An 18,313-nucleotide genomic window follows, 5' to 3' on the forward strand; every position below is an offset into this window, starting at 1 on the left:
TTAGTTTACAACTATTTTTTTTTCTCTTTTGATTATTATTAGTTTACAACTATTTTTTTTTCTCTTTTGATTATTATTAGTTTACAACTATTTTTGTTTCTCTTTTGTTCGCAACCCCAACCATCTTTTTATATATAACTTTAATTACGTTTCATTTATACCTGTCCAACGGATCCTCATGCTAATACGTTAGTTCAATAATTGCCAAACAAGAATTCTCATTAATGATTTAAGTAAAATAAGCTACTTATAGATTTCGATTACTCCAGCATTTACTAACCTGAATTAATTATAAATAGGACGTATTCATTACCATTATGAATACTTTTTTAAACAAACTGCACTTCTTTGTCTTTGGAGCTCTAAGAGACTCTTAAATTCCTCCAATCCTTACAATCCAAGTTTTTACGAAGAATCCTAAATATTATTTATTATGTCAAACCCAAATATCTCAATATTCTAAATTTGACCCAAAATAGATTAAATTGAAAACTTCAAACCTATGCAGGTTTAAACCCCGTTAACACAATTCCCGATAACACAATTAAGCATTTGAAAAGATGACCTATCGACTAAATTTTAATTTTCGTGCAATTAATGGTCAATAACTTCTTCAAATATTCGTCAATTTCTGATTGCAAAAAATCCTGGAACTCGATGACCCGAGAGGCTTTCTGCCGAAGAGTCACTTCCTATACATCTCGAAATAAAAAAAAGAAAGAAGGAATGGAGAAATGAACAGCATATAGTTTCAGAAAAACGGATGGTGGCATAGAAAAATAAGTTTCAGAGAAAGAGAAAATGAGAAAGATTTAGAAAGCCGTCACACAGAAACGGGCCTAGTTAGGTCAAGCAAAACATGGGAAGATGCAACAAGTATTTCGACAAGAAGAGCGGATTGGAGTACAATAGTAAAGGACATATACTCCACTAGGATTCATGGAAGACAGGGCAGTAGTTGATTTGTACATTTCAATAATTAATTGATTTTTTTAAAAGGTGAACCAACTCTAAGGTCCAATGGAAAGGTGGCGTTGTATCAGGCAAATGGATTAGGCATTCCATATTACACTATAGACTGTATGAGGTTAAATAACAGAAAAGACTATAGTGTTCAATTTTTCTTAAATCTTTGATTAATATTTTTCTGATATAACATTTGTAAAGCCTAATACTTGATATGATTTTCAGTGCTCTAACTGTTGCTGTGTTTATTCAATTGAAAACATTAAGTGGGAAAATAAATATAATGAAGTAAAAGAACATAAAATTATAGAGCTAAGGCTATTGTAAAATATTGCTGGTAACTTCTCCCTCCCCCCCCCCCCTTACTGGAAGAGTACTCATTTTGGCACCATTCCAACCATTATTTTTGTTCAAAGTGCATTCCGAAGCTAATCCACCGGAAGAGTTACGGCATTTGTTATTCCTGTCATTATGAATCACGTTTCTTAATCATACCTTTTGTTTTGTTTAAAGAGAATTTATTTCAAACGAATGGGGAACGATGATATTGGCCATCACCTGTTCATAGACTTCAAACGTTCCGTCATCAAGTCGAGATTGCCTAGGAATGGAAGTTTCCACAGCAATAGATGTTTACTCGAAATACAGTAACCAAGGAATTGTTAAAAATTGAAAAATTCTTCTTTGTAATTGATAAAATTTAAAAATTCTCTAAAAAAGCATTTGATTAAACATTTTCGAATGAAAAAAATTAGACCTCAAAAATGTAATGCATTAAATCGGATCATGTGATTAAATTAAATATTTTAACTTTACTGGTTCACTACTAAATTTGTCAAAAACAAAATCTTCAGATTCTGTGTTATACCTTCGCTCATCCATGCGATATCATATTAATAGAATAGTGGCACATCTGACAAAATGCACACTTTGGGTTTGACATATTCCTGCTGGCTCTAAGACAGTAAGAAAAGAAACCTAATACTACGGGAAAATATCTGGAATATATACATTAAAAAAAAAAATCAATACTGTTTCTTTTGTAAGATATAAGCACTGTTCAAGTGAAGTAGCGATTTGTTCACATAATCCAAAACTTACAACTGCATTATACATAATACTTTTAGACATCAAGGCTTGAGTTTTTCTGTGTTCTGTTGAATATGTGTTCAGGCATTAATGATCGCACTGTTAATTCTATTTTGTTTGAATTTTCAATGAATGTGGGGTTTTGTACCTAGTTTGTCCCTCATCGATTATATTAGATTCCCCTTAATTGTATTATTCTATTTATAAAAATAACTCCCAAAATATTTCTTGTTTTTCATCCATTTAGCTCACCCGTTATGGGTGCAGCAGCACTTTGTAAAGAAGTACTGTTACTAGATCAACGATTGTGTAAGGAGGTGATATCATCAGAATCACGTTCGGCTGCTAAATTCTTAACTAATTATGGGTACCCATTATATGTGCCCTGGAGGGCTCCCGAACCCATAGGGCTGACTCATGACTACAGTGAAATGGAAAATAATTATCTGGAACCGCCAGATTCGAACCCGTGTCCTTGGAGTTAGTAGCATGGTGCCTTACCAATGAGCTACCCACTCTACACTCAGTACCCACTCCATAATATTTAAAATTTGAATGTTTTTTTTTAGATAAATTTAATTTGGTTTGTATCTACAAACCTACCTATCCTTAGCATTTCTGGTTTGTTTCTCAATAATCAAAATTTATATTGTATTTATCTGACAACGTATTTCTACTGTTATTTTTTTTTTTTTTTTAAATATATATATATATATTTTACATATATACTCCTATTCCTCACCTCACTAGTTGATATACAAGTAAGCTAATTGAGTTAATTTGTTGCGTGGGTGTAGCTTTGTGGCGGCTCAACTCATGTGCTAATTGGTACTCGGGGGTAGATATAAGATTAAATGGTTACTACTGTAGCAGGTACTGAAGTCAATTCCACGAATGTTCAACAAGATAGTTTAGAAGGGAATGGAAGGAAAACAGTTTTTTACTTCAGCACTTGGTGTAAACCAGTTAGTAGGTTAACATACCGACAGTCCTTAATCCAGGAAGGTTGGAAGATTATAGAGGAACCCTAGAAATTAAAACCTTTTTTAGAAACGCGGTATCGTCCTGGCATTTAATCTATCCCATTCAAAGCTGACTGAATGTGCCATAAAATTTATGCTACTAATTGTTCAGCTATATTCATGCAATCCAACATAATACTAAGGTTGAGAAAAAAAAATTGTCTCAAATTATTTCACAAATTTTTATCTTGGTCTTCCTGTTTTCGTATTCCTTACACTTCAAATTCTTTATTTATCCCATCAAGCCCAAATCAACTTAATGTTTTTTCTTCAATAGCTTGCTATGTTTCATCCTTTGTTGTCTAAGGGATGCGAGGATGGTTATTGAAGATAATTACCCTTGAGTATTTAAGTTAATTAAATTAAATTAGTTGAGTCCTAAAAACTTATAGAACTGGATTTCTTTTCCAAAGTCATCTTGTATGTTTACCAGCTACCAATTAGTGAGTGAACCTTCATAAAATATAATTAACATTAAATATTCAAATTTATATATACAGAGTAAAATTTCATCTCAAAAAGATGATAGTGGAAAGTACCGCATGTCGTCAGTGCTTAGAGAACGAAAGCAAAGGCTGAATATATCTTATCTAAATGAGAAGCCTTCGCCTTTTACATTTATATTAAAATCCTTGAATCAGACAATAATTAAACTTAAAAACATCACTAGAATTAACTCAGAAGACCTAATGTGCTTTGTTAGAAGGATCAAATTTGTATGAGACGTCTAGACAAGTTAGCAATAAACTCATAAAAGATCCAAATGGGTCGAGGTGAGGAAGCCTTCCCTTTAGTATAATAGTTTAGCATATGCTGACATAAATTTAACTGGAATAATTAAATTGATGTAACTGTCCATAAAGTTAGAAAACATGTAATTAATTAAAACAAAAACTAAAAATACATATAGGAAGATTATTGATTGACCGTGTGTATAGATGAATGGAATATGGTCCGGGTGCGGTCAAAAAAACTCAAATAGTAGATAATTATACTATTTTATTGAGCCAACGTTTCGCCCCACGTTGCAGGGCTTCGTCAGGGCTAAAAAAAAAAAAGAAACAAACACTATAGTTACAAAAAGGAAAAAAAAAAAAGAAAAAACATGTGTAAGTAAAAAAGTGAAAATAACAGGGGTATAAAATGTAAAAAAGTAAGATATAATAAGAAAAATTAAAGGTTGTAAATAGTAAATGAAAAGGGTAATAGTAACAGATAGATAAGAGAAGAAATATTAAAGAAAGTACAAATAAAGAGATGAAAAAAAAAAAAAATACAAATCAAATGATGAGACCGAATGGATACCTGTTTTGACGGCAGTCAAAAACAAAGTGACGGTTGGTATTGGGATGAGTGGGGATGGCAGTTATGCCACAATAACGAAAATAATTTGTAAAGTAAACATAGTAAAAAAGTATTTAAATTAGGTGAACAATAAATGGTCAAAACAAAAACAAAAAAAAACAGACAGAAAAACAAAGGAAAAGTAAAGTATAAAATAATGGGATACAATGAGTGTAAGTAATTAAGAAACAAAATATACCAAATGAGCGGGGATAAAGAAAACTGTAAAATATAATAGAAAATTAATAATAAAGTAATTAATATAAGTACACTTAAGAAGATAACACATGGATATAAATTAAAAGATAGATACATGAATATAAATGAAACAGGAAGGATAGTGAATATAAAAATATTAAAAAAAAAAAAAAATGTGATAATTTAGAAAAACAAGAATAAAAGATATGACAAGAAAGTGGGCTTCTGAAATGCAGAAAAATGTGAAAAAACAAAGTATTATGTGGATTTTATTATATTCAAAATGTTTCGGTATGTAAGGGAGATGCAGTCTTTATCAACTTTATGATTGACGGAATTCTCTGTCAAATTTATGTAAATGGACTCTGAGATGAGACGTTTGGTGTGGTTGGGGACAGTGGCAAGAATGGAAGGATTGTCGAAATTAAAAGTATGATTCAGGTTTATTGCGTGTTTTGATAATTTAGATGCAAGTGGATTACAGGAGTTGATGGAAGTTTTGTGCTGGAAAATGCGGTTCTTAAGTTGGTTTTCAGTTTCGCCGATATAGAATGGGGTTGAACAGGGTATCCGGTAAACTACATTGGAACGGTGTAAGAAAGGAATAAGGTCTTTCAATTTGGAAAAAAGATAGGAAATTTTATTGTGGGACTTCAAGCTAAGACGTAGGGTGGGAATAGTGGATCTTAAAGATTTTTGAATTTTATCAGAAAGAATGGGGATATACGGAAGCGACCTGTACTGAAAAAGTGGTGGAGTGGGTTGAGAAGAATTGAGGACAGGAGGGATTGGAGTAACACCGTTAATGTAAGAATCGAGTAGTTTATTAGTAATTTTCGGAGGGAAATTTAATATCTGTTAAATACGTTGTATGTTGGTCTGGTGGTATTGAGGGTCAGAAAGAGAAAAGGATCGGTGGATAAGGTTCTTAGCAACATTAATAATTTGGTGATAAGGGTGTTGAGAAAAATAGTTGAGGAGTCTACCAGAATAAGTGGGTTTGGTATACCAATTAGTGGATAGGGAGCCATCGGAATTTCTGATGATTAGGAGGTCAAGAAAAGGGAGGGAATGGTCAATTTCACCTTCAACAGTAAACCGAAGACGGGGGTGGTAGGAGTTAAAGGCTGATATGATCTCGGGGATTCTGTCAGGATTGAGGACCAGGAAGAGATAGTCCACGTACTTTTTAATTAAAATTATGTTTTGTGAGAAGAGAGGTATTATAGAGTCGAGGAGGCCATTAAGAACAATATTAGTGATATCTAGAGCGAGGCAGTTCCCCATCGCAAGTCCGTTAATTTGGTGGTAAATTTTATCTTGAAAAGTCAGGTAACCAGAATTACAGCAAAGTTCTAAAGCAGAAAGAAATGAGGTGAGGTTAAGCGTGGTATGAGGTTGAATTATAGTCCAGTTCTTCTCAACGATATGAAGGGCTTTGTCAATGGGGATGTTAGTAAAAAGGCTTTCGGCATCAAAGGATAATAAATATAAAAATACATATAGTAAAATAAATACAGTAAATATGTAAGGAATTAGACATTGTATTAAAATATACATAATAGAAAGATTGTAACTAGAGTTAGGCATAATTAGTTCAGTCAATTCCATAATACTCGTAAGTAGAAATCATTAGACTGCTCTGTTGGGTTTTCACACTTCATTATTAACCGTATTACGTCTGGCGATTAATATTTAGATTTGTATCATTTCCTTGGATATCGATCTTGGAGATGAAGTACACTAACTCTTTTTAAACTGTTTAAATATTTTATGTTGTAGAAGTGGTCATATATCTCCATGCATCACACAGATTTTTGTTGAATCAAATCCTTGTTTTTCGTACTAGGTACCGGCAAAAGGTATTTGATTAAATGTTTGTGAAGTTCCTCCGTCGCAGGTGAACTATTTCACAACATTCAACCCAGACATTTGAATTTCTCTAATATTTTAATTCCTTGTTCAATTTTTATATAATTTTACAATTGATAAAGAGCCAAGATTTTTTTTTGTTGTTGTAGCCAATATTCAACACTCATTTTTCATATTGTTTTATTATCATGTAGTTAATGTCCTTTCTGTTGGGTTAGAACAATCTGGTCATCAGTAAAGATTAGATTTGTTTATATATCTTCGCTGATATTCCTATTTTATTACCTAGAATAGCAACTAAAAAAATAAAATCAGATTTATTTATTTATTTGCTTCGTAAATAAATAAATAATTATGACATTTATGTTATTTATTGTACATTGATAAAAATATTCTCCTATACAATCTCTACTCCAAAATGACAAGAAAAAAAATTCATAATTTGTATTTCTTCTCAATAAGTTAACTTTACTTTCATTAAAGAAGAATATTGAATTTTTTTTTTAAATCTCGTTTCCTTCGATTCAATTTTTTTTTTAATAAATTTTATTCCAACTAATGTTTTATACGTTTGAAGTTTAAACGCTATAACTAGAAATTTATCCGGATTTTTTTTAAGGATAAAATTTCAGTCATGTTGAAGAAACTCGGACTGGATATTTAATCATTTTGTTAGTCGAATAAATAATGTTCTTCACCGTAAATAGGGAATATCTAGCCTAGATTTATTTATTCAGGCATGTCATCTCCAGCTAGAAACTTGTTTACTTCCACTGTGATAGGTATTGCCACTTTTCCTCTCTGTATTCAGAACTTCCAGAGAGATTCCATCAGGACCTGGAGCATTACCGTTCTTCCACCTTTTAAAGCTTTTTTCATATCTTCAATAGATGTTTTGCAGACCTTAACCTTTAGTTGGAGTTCTATTTACTCGCTAAAGTCGTGTCTACCTTCCTCAACTATTCTTTAATAATTCCTACCGTTACTTATTAGTTGTATATTGGTTTCACAGATTGTTTTTAAAACATTTCATGCTTCTATGTATTAATGAAATATTCCTTTTAATTTTTTCGATGACTATCCGAAGTGATGATTTTACTCAAAGATTTAAAATAACCTTAAATAAGAAATGCTTTGTAGCCTAAAATTATGAAGAAATATATATTTGATGAAAGATTTTGCTGTCTTTTAATTGATGATATTATTTTTATATTAAAAATTTATGAGTAAAGAAAAATACTTCTTACTCTACTGTTTGAAGCGCCCGCAAGAAAATATAGAATTATTCTAATCTATATAGATTTATCCATCAATTGGCATTAACCCCATTTTGCAAGGGAAATTAAAAAACAAAACAATAAACTAGGAAAAAATTAGTGCCATTATTTCAATTATTAAAAATAAATACCAACCCATTATATGAAAAAAAAATTTCAAAACATACATTATTATTTTTTGTTACTTATTTCTCATAAAATTGTTTAGTTTTTAGTTATTCAGTTATTTAATTAATTTTTTCGCTCGTTTATTGATTTTTTTTCCACTTTCTCTTGCAAAATGGGATAAATCAAATTTATATAATTACTATTACTAATACCAATTTTTTAAAACATTAGTATTAGTAATAGCTTAACAATATTTGAAAAATCTATTTCTGATGTAATTTAACTAATATTCTAATAATAATTGTTTCAATAGTATAATCACATGATTTATTATTTATTCATGCTTGCATTTGTTTCATTATTATTATTTTTATTATATATTTTTTTTGTTTTTTCCCCCCAATGTATTCGATGTCATATTTGTGACAGCAAATCTTCCGATTTTCAAAACCGAAACACCAATTCCACTGTTTTATTGTCTTCCCCAAAGCTTTTTGAAATACTTGGGCTCAATATCCAGCTAAGGTGAGAAGTGTTATATGGACATTTCTCGCAGATATGGCTAGTTGTAAATTTTTTGGTACAATTTTTACATTTTGGAGGCGCTTGTTTTGGGATAAGATATGAGTGACTGACCATCGTTCATAGTATGTGGGTAGTCTTTTATTCTGTTTATTGCGTCTGGTAGTTTAAGTTGAATATCTTAAATATTTCCTGATCGATAGAAAATTTCCATATTGTCGGTGAATAAAAGTGGCTTTACTCCCCTAGGCAAATTAAGTCCCAATTTATTTAGAGCCAGAGAAAAAAGAGTTGGGCTGAGGACCCACCCCTGAGGTACCCCATGAATCTGCCTGTAATATTACTTAGCATATTCATCCAGCTCGTACCCTAAAATGCCGATTAGTCAAAAATTGTCTGATAAAAGAGAACATTGCGGTGGATTGGCTAGTGATGTAAATTGAAGCTAGTCAACTTTGTCTAACAACCACCTGTGGTTAGTTTGACATATTTTATTTAAATTTATGAACTTTATTAAAATTGGAAAGTGATCACTAATGTGTAAGTCAGGGGGAGGGGGAAGTCCATTCTAGATTGTTGTATAACTTACAGCTGCAGAGGGATAGGTCAAGAGCGGAAAATGTTCCATGACTAGAGCTGAGGTAGGTTAGTTGAGTACTGTTTAGAAGGAGTAGATCGGATAGTTCCATAAGAATTCTGTGGTATACGGATCTCAATCAGGTTTTCATGGGCATTATGTCCGAATTTACTATTGGATTTTCGATCGCACAGTTCGATCCATTGTTATTTTTGGAGTTTTCTTGAATATAGTCCCAGTCGGGTTAAATTTGAAATGGAAATTGAACAACAGTTACGATTAAATTGGAAAAGGTTACATTTGAAATGGAAAAGTTTTCATTTGGGATAGAAAAACTTTGATTTGAAGCAGAAAAAGTTACAACTAAAGTGGATCACCAGTTTTTAAATATTTGTAAATTTTTTTTTGTATTGACTTATACATAATTATGTATTGTATATCATTAGTATATTATTTAAATTATATACTATTGCATAACATGAGTTAAATTGTCTAATTACCTAGATATCTGTGGGATGGTAAACTAGGAGACGGAACCATACTTATCATTGAGGACGTTTCTGCTGAGGAATATGTACCTGCAAGATCGGGTACAGAACTCAACACAATGGAAGTCGAGTTGCTTCTAAAGGAACTTGGAAAACTTCACGAAACTTCGGGGAAGATGAAAGCACAAAATCCAGAGTTGTTCGACATGTTGGTAGCGCCTCTGGAAGAGGGTTTCTGCGTTGGCGCCCCCTATGAAGGGGTTCTGACTCAATGTTATAAAAATGCTGTACGTTAATTAGAATCGTATGAAGATTTTTTATGTTTATTTTAAAACTAAATAGTTTTTTGTATGCATAATATAATCTGCATAATCATCATAATGTGATCTGAACAAAGGATCAAGCTTTGAACTCCTTCACTAATTTATAGCTGTTATTAGGCATTGAGGTTCAGAGTTTAAGGACAACGTCTAAATTGTGAACTAAATCATTTATTAGAGTCAAAATCTAAGTCTTTATGTGATAAAATCCAAGTATTGTTCAGTATTTCATTTTTATCTATATTGCTCAGACTTAAAGAATCCAAAAAAAAATAGGTGGAGGAGTTTTGATGATTTTTGAACATAACAATCAGATCGTTTGTAACAAACAATAGAATGAGAAATACAATAGTAAATTCTTAGTAAAACGTATGATAATTTTTGAAAAATATTTTCGAAAAATTAAAATAATGTTATTTAAACAATTAGATATATTAAAAATCTAAAACTAAACCGAATCATAAATGAAGGCGAACAATGCTTGTGGAAGGACTTTGTTTCTATATTTCTAATAACCAATATAAAAGGCTAGATAGTGACGCAGTTATTACTTATATTGTTTTCTCCTTCATTTTCCAGATATCAGCAGCAGAAAAACATTTACCAGAAAAGTACAAAGAAAAGCTGCTACGTTACGATTATTCCAGGACAAGTGAGTGGGCGATGAAAAGAAGTGGCCCAAATCTCGTTCTGACACACGGTGACTCTTGGTACAGCAACTTCTTGTTCAAGTATCAGGTAAAAAATTGTGATTCAATAGATTATATATATGTATATATTCACGTTTAAATGCTAAAAAAAAATAATAATGAACTAATAACTACGAATGGGGTCTTCAGGAACGGAATGTAGTTCATTATCTACTTTAACACATATTGTATAGTGATTTATATGAAAAGGTATTGAAATTTAGTTGAGAGGTTGGATGCTAAGTGTAACTTTGAAAATGAAAATCTCTTCCTTCTAGCTCGGAAATAGTAATAGAAATTCGGGAATAGTAAGCCTCTTCCAAGTTCTTGTGCAAAAACAAATTCTACTTGCCTTAAAAATGTCGTCTTGTTTATTATACTCGATTCCAGAATTATCTCACTAAATTTCACAGAATTTCTTTGTTGAATCGGACCATGGTCCAATCGAAATTGTTTGTTCCTTTTGAGATCTATAGTCTGATTTTTTCTTTTATGTTAGCGAAATACTGCCTGCATTAAAAGCACAACCTTTATTGTTGTTAGTTATTAACATTAGACATTATCATAATTAAATGCAATATTATAGTCAATTTATAAATCATCACTTAAAAATAATGAGTATATAAAGGGAAAGAAATATTTTGCTTATTTCGAAGGGAAAAGACATTCTTTTTGCGTATTTATCAGGAAGATATGATAAAGCTCACTGAAGAGGATGTTTTATAAATGAATATGAAAAGCCTTTTGGGAGATAAAACCTTTGATATATAAACGGGTTTTCGTTTAATTCAACCAAGTCATCAACCTCCAACATTTAGAAATCAAAGAGGTATTTCAGAATCCAATTAAGAATTTTTTGCAAGGGTGTTGACTCGGATGTTAATCTCTGTTTATTTTTCCAACGGAGTCGGTCCTAAAATCGTAATATCGGTAATGCCGATCGCTTTGCAAACCTGATGCTGGTTTATAATGAGGTTAATGATGTGCACTATTTGAATGGAACTTTTTGGTCAACTGATTTTTTCAAGCACGTTATTTCGGTATTTTTTTTTTTTACTTTTCCTTCCTATATCCTTAGGTCAGTTTTGCAGCAGTGTCATCTTTGTTAGATCCATTTTTGGTATAATTAATTTAGTGGCAATTTCGTTCAAAATTTATACAAATAGAATTAAAATACAATAACAGCATAAAAAATAAGAACACTCATGCAAAAAAAAAAGAAAAAGATAGAAAATATGCGACAAAAAAAAAAAAAAAAAAATACGATTTCACATGAATCGCTGATATTTACACTCACATCTTGTTATAAATTCCCTAAAATGAACAGAATAAAAATAATTCATAAATAATAAATAAATAAAAAATTCTTCTTGAAAACAAAAATTATTCCGATATCTCTCCGAAAGCACCCGGGTTTCGGCACCAGTTAAAAGCTGATGAGTACGAAAATAATAATAGTTATTAATTAAGAATGATATGATAAACAAAAATAAGAAAATAAACAAAAATAAATAATTGACATCCTAAAAAAAAAATACTGATAAATAAAAATACAATTTCCTTTGATTCTATTACTCTTATCTTAGTTTATATATTCTCCGATGTTTTGGTATACAGGCCATTAGCAAGGAAACAACCTTCAATTTTCATATTATTAATAGATAATAAATATTACCTAACGCAAAACACCAATATTTCTTTTAATATATCTTATAATAAAACTTCTGCATTAATTAATAAATATCTGAATAAATAGATCTTCCCAATGCAAGCTAATTGCCAAAGTCAACAATCTATAAACAGAAATATTTACCAAAATAATATTACAACATTTTCTTTCAATTTTTTTTTAAATAGCCATCTATTTAGAAAATTTTAATATAATAATGCAACAATATTACTTTTACAACAATTTTATTCTTACACAACTAATAACTATTTTCAACAAAACCTACCTTCAACAGGTTAGGACTGTTATCACCTAACACAGTGCTTAATTCATTTCACGCTACATATTTAATAAATTTAATTAATACATTTTTATTTTTCCTACTAAATTAACATAATTTATGAGATCCATCTTTATTCATCTATACATTTGTATTAATCAAGAAATTGAAGACATTCATTACATATCTAATATTTTTAATTTATTTTTATTTATTTATTTTTGACAATGTTTTTGAAAATTATCTAATATCGAAACAATTTTTTTTTTTAAATTACCTTTTTTAAAGGCAATAACTAATAACTACATATTAATTTTACATCAAATCTCAGATTAATGGTGGCTAAGAGCTTAGAATCTTATCGGAAATTTACCGCATAAATTAATAATTTTTGAAATATAAGTTGCTTCTAATATTATTTTCTTCCTTAAGAATCATTTTCACATTCTCAAAATCATAAACATGTTAATTTTGAAAACATGAACCAATACTCTTCGATCTTTTTCCATGTTGTTTTTTTTTATGTCATTACTATGCTGGTACATTTTCTCCTTAATTTATTTATTTTTTATAACCTCCTCTTTATTTATAAATAAATACAATATATACAACAGTGAATATATGTACATACATTACAATTAATCATGATTTACCGCATGGCATTTTAATAAAGGCTTACAGGGTCCGCTGAAGGCGTGTTTACAATCGTAGCATAATAGCCGGGGGACTATCAAAAATGGGGAGGGACCATTCCGGCTGGTGGTGAAGGTGTGAGTGACTTCAGACTGTAGAGCCCGAAGTCCTTCCCTTGGCGAGGATGTTAACCAAAGGGACAGTGCTTTGCCACCTTCCAGGTTTTTTTGGAGGGGCGATTTCCCTGAATAGCGTGTTGGCACAGGCCCATGTCAAGAATTTGATGTGCCTGCGGTCTATATACTCCGATACAGAGGGAAACTGGAGTTCTTGGTGGATGATGCTGTTTTTGGGCCTCAGCAATGAGGTGCAACGGATAATCAGCTGAAGGACGGAGTTCTGGTATCTCAGCAGCTTTTGAAGCGTGGTCTTGCAGAGGTGCCGCAGCAGGGGTACACCATAGAGCATTGTAGGTCTGATGATGACCTTGCATATTTGCAACTTCAGCCTAAGAGTTGTGGGGACTTAGTAGATGGTATAGCCTGTATACGTCTTCAGGTGGGCCAACTTGAGTCTCTCCCGAACGTGGCTGGAGAAGGTGCCTCCAATTCCAATGTGATGCGCAATTAGAGGATGGAGGTAGAGATCCGGTGGTCAACCATATCGACTTTCAAGGAGGTAGGCAATGGCTTCTTTCCTTTCTGGAACAATATCAGGATAGCATCCGTTTTGCCTCGGTTCACCCTAATCTCGACATGTTTAAGTGCATCAGTGATGGTGGCTGCAGCCTCTTGGGCGTGGGTTAGAGCTATTTTGGCATTGATGCTGGAGGCGTAGATGCCGATTTCGTCCGCATAGGCTGCTACCACTGGGTGCGTGTTGTGGGTGCTGCCTTTGGGTGCTCTATTGGCGTTGTAAAGATGACGAGTAGCCTTAATTTATTGTTTTGTTTCACCTATAAATAATGGAGGACAATTTATACATGAAATTTTATAAACCAATGCAGATTGAAATTTACTATCTATTAAGTCTTTTATTTTACTCTAGTAATTTTTAATTTTTTTAATTGGTCTAAAACACAATGACAAAAATAAATAAATATATAGTTTATTCCTATAAACTCCTGAGCCTGAAGTCACCCACACCCCAACACCACCAGCCGAAATGGTCCCTCCTCATTCCTTGTTAGCCCCTGGCAATGCAGCTTCTTATGTAAAACCGCCTTCAGCGGACCAAGCTTGTCTTATCTTATAATGCCGCAAGGCAAACCAAGATTAAGTGTTTTAAGTGTATATATATTCCTTAGCTTGTAAGTACTATATATAATTGTATTGTTAAATAAATAAATATAGGAGGTTAGAAAAGAAAAATAAATAAATGAAAAAATAAAATAAAAAATAAACTCCTGAATGCCTTGCATTATAGCGTGGGCTTCAGTATCCGCTATGAGGTTGGATTGCAAATTTATTTTATTTTTTTCGATCCCTCTAAAACAGAAAAACATTAAATTAATAGGTTGCAATACATATGGTTACATAATTCAAATTGAATATTACCTTTTTCTACCAATAGTAATTGGATGTATACGGTGAAATACTTATCTGTTTTTTTGATGAGTCCGTTCCATATGAATACTACCAGAAATATTTGGAGGTGAGGGGCCTCCTGCTGAAGATTACATATGTTGCAACCACTGCACTTTTAACTGCTGGCAGCTGCTATAGCAGTAAAATATCACAAGCCATTTTTTGATGAAATCAAACATTGATTCCATTTGTACCTCACGAACTACACTTGTAGTTCACGATGAAACTATTTCTTATAAACCAGAGAGAAAACTGCGATTCTTAGGACCTTGTTTTGGAATAATTGCATTTTTTTTTGTACAGAATGCTGCTCCCCGGTCGAAGCTTAAACATATGAAAGTAAAACGGATAATAGTTCCGTGCCACTACATCACAATCAACTATCACATCAAGCCTAGTGAAAGAGTAAAGCCAGTATAGTAACTAATATACATAATATACAAGCACTGTACCAGCTAATATACATTTTACATTATAGCAGTTACTACGTCAGTTGCTGTTTATGCAAAAATTGTCACTGTTAAAACGGGCCTTTAAACTGTTTGTCAAGGGCCACTATTTCAAACACTATAGCGAATTATGTATGAGCACTTTGTCTCTTAATAATTTATTATATACTAGATTTTTTTTTCAGGGAGACATTCCAATCTCAGTGGCAATTCTTGACTGGCAGATGTGTAGGGTCGGGTCTCCCCTGCTTGACGTCTCTGAACTGCTATTTTCATCAACTTCCGGAGCTGATTGCCCTGGAGCTACCGAGTGCGCCTTTGGCTTCACCATGGCCATCATCATCCTTCCTTTCGCCTTAGGCCAGGCAGAAGCTGCTTTGGTCTTGACTCCAGAGAAACTAGTTTTCTCTGAAGATTCAGTGGTTTCGAAGAGAATTGCAGACGTTATAAAAGTGGCCATCGATAAAGGAATTATATAATGATTTATGGGAACCCCTTGACTCAAAGCAAGGAAAAAAAATCTGTTTTTTGTCTGTAAAAATTGTCGAGTCTTTTCTGAAAGGAATGATAAATCCAGAAAAATATTTACAATTACACTTATGGTAAAATCGCTTGTAAGAAAAATAAAATAAAGTCATGTTTGCTCAGATTAACTTTATAATTGAGCTTATAAACTTCATATTTAATTTTATAAATCTTCACCTTAATATCCTCCTCTTCTTGTTAAGAGAAATGTGAATACAATACCTTGTAAAAATATTTGTTGATGCCTGCTTATTAATTTCGATTATATGAAGACTAAATACACGGTTTTCTAAAATGAATTTAATTTTAAATAATTTTCCCAAACTTTCAAGTGTTTGGTCTAGAAAAACCACTATAAATCTTTATTTTAGGAAGTTATTAGTTTTAAAACCTGTTTTATTCTTTCGAAGCTTCAAGGATTAGTCATTAGAAAAACAATTGACTCGAAACCAATTTCAAAGATAAAAGGAAATTCCTAGAATTCATAATTTTTACTTTGTAGCTACAAACGGGGAGTGGTCGGGATGTAGTTTTAGTAATATAGTGATAAATAAGCCATTAAGTGAGTTTTATATGTTTCTTCTGCAAAATAATATTAGCCTATTCCATTCGAAATTACAGGAGTAGGTGCGCAGGAGGAGAACTGAAGAAGGGTAGTAAATTAACAATAAACTCAACAGTATATGACTCCAATGGGAGTCTTGGCCGGGGAAAAAAAAGATAGACCACATGTGTCTGTTAAAAACCATCGAAAATCAAATAAAAACTGTTAAGGTTTTAGGGGGAGCGTGGTGGCACTGTGGTAAGGCACGTTGAAACTAACTCCAAGGACACGGCTTCTATCCGGTTGGGCAAGAAAATTGTTTTCTGTTACACTGCAGCCATGAGTCAACCCTGAGGGCTCTGGAGCCCTCCTGGGGTCCACCCACCTCATGAATTGGTTAAAAATCTGGCGGTTGAGCGTGATTCTGACCAAATAACCTTCTTGCACAACCGTTCGACCAGTAACAGTACTTCCTTAGAAAGTACTGCACCCCTTATCCTTCATTAGTTGTAGCGGTACAGATTTTTTTAAGGTCTTAGGGGAGGGGATGAACAATTAAAGCGGGACAACCTGTATAATACATTGTTAACAAATAATAAAAGCAAGACTTAATCCTTAACGCTGAAAATACTGAAGACATTCAAGATGTATTATCACATTTTCATAATAAGCATAACATTGTAAACAAGATTCTGAGCTTGTTAGCTATGTATATTGTTGCTTGTTAGGATTCCGTGATCTTTAAAGCAGGCAGCTACATGATATAATAGGGGAATTGAGGAAATACTAGAGGCAAAGCAAAGAATGAGAGAAGTGCTCTTCATATAGGAAACTCCTCAACTCAATAATCGTTGATTATATTATTGCAAAAGGTTTAGACCAATTAACGCTCATTAAGTATTCTAAATTGGCATCTTGAGAGGACCCTAACGGTTTCTGAAACACATCTTACCATTTATTAGAAGGCGAAAACACTTCATGATCGCTTTTCCACTTCGATTCAGCCGAGTTGATCATTATAAAAGTTCCCTTAAAAACAACCTTGTTAGCCGCAAAGTCAATCAAGTTCAGCTTTAATTAGGAAAACACTTTGCCACCCAAACCACTTAGGAAAATAGGAAAGCTTCTCCCAAGGAAACAACAATCCTTTTTTTTTTTTTTTGCTGATAATAATTAACGTTGATAACTATATAAAACTCGTTAGTTAAATTAATTTCAAGGAAATATACTAAAATTTATGAGTTCAATTTAACAAACAATTCAATTAAATTTATCGCGTACAGATTTTATGCAAATCCATGATATGTAATGCTACTTTTGTAGCACAAAAATCGTGAAAATCTCTTATAGCTCTCCAAAGGACTTATTTTTTAAAAATTAAATTCAAATTTTAATGGTATGATGCCCTATATCCATATAGAACAAATATATCGGGTCAAAAAAAAAATCACCGGGTTGTGAAAAAAGTTCGAATTTTCGTTTTCGCTAGAAATTTCTATTTATCGGATTTATTAACACTAAGCCGCCTAGAAAATAATAAAAGCAGTACGGTGATTATATGTTTGTTATATCATATAATTAAGAAGGTACTTCTGACAACATCTTCATTACAAATCACTAACCATTTTTCTTACAAATAGATATCATTTCGAATTATTAAATAAATAGATAAGAAATTTTAATTAATTTAAAAACGAAAAATGTACTGTAAAGCAAAAAAATAAAAAACACAAATATACAGGAAACAAAACTAACATCAAAAGCCTATAAAATTTAATTTGTAGTCTTTATTACTCGGGCAAACTTTTATCTAAGTCAGGTGTTTGGATACTGCTAGAAAGAATCGTCTCGCGGAGGCCTCTCACCTGGAGTTATTAAATTAGAGTTCCGTATAGAATAATTGTTAGCATAGAAATAAGTTATAGAGTAAGTATGATAGAACAACCTTATCAATCAACATAAGTATTCATTTATAACTCCTAATACCTACGGTAGAAAAAGAGAATGTTTGCGAAGAATCACAATCCTCACGTAAAAGCTGTTTTATTTATTCATCTATGTAATTCTGATTTAGAGGTGTCGCGAAAAAAAAAAGATACTGGAAGGACGAGTTTTTCTCTTTTCGATAATATCAATGAAGTATAAAAAATTGTTA

General features: G+C 32.1%; 1 protein-coding gene across 1 annotated transcript in view; it reads left to right on the top strand.

Moving 5' to 3' along the window:
• Window positions 1–15,814, top strand: part of LOC106679040 (uncharacterized) — a 22,047-nt gene extending 6,233 nt beyond the window's left edge. The window contains exons 3-5 of the mRNA XM_014417951.2: window positions 9,480–9,750; window positions 10,363–10,521; window positions 15,275–15,814. Of these exons, the coding sequence (XP_014273437.1) occupies window positions 9,480–9,750; window positions 10,363–10,521; window positions 15,275–15,568 (724 nt within the window). The 3' untranslated portion in view covers window positions 15,569–15,814. The remainder of the gene's footprint in view (window positions 1–9,479; window positions 9,751–10,362; window positions 10,522–15,274) is intronic.
• Window positions 15,815–18,313: the final 2,499 nt, after the last annotated feature.

The sequence above is a fragment of the Halyomorpha halys genome, unplaced genomic scaffold (genome assembly GCF_000696795.3).
Source record: "Halyomorpha halys isolate HHAL.00 unplaced genomic scaffold, Hhal_1.1 Scaffold173.1, whole genome shotgun sequence".
NCBI classification, from domain to species: Eukaryota; Metazoa; Arthropoda; class Insecta; order Hemiptera; family Pentatomidae; genus Halyomorpha; species Halyomorpha halys.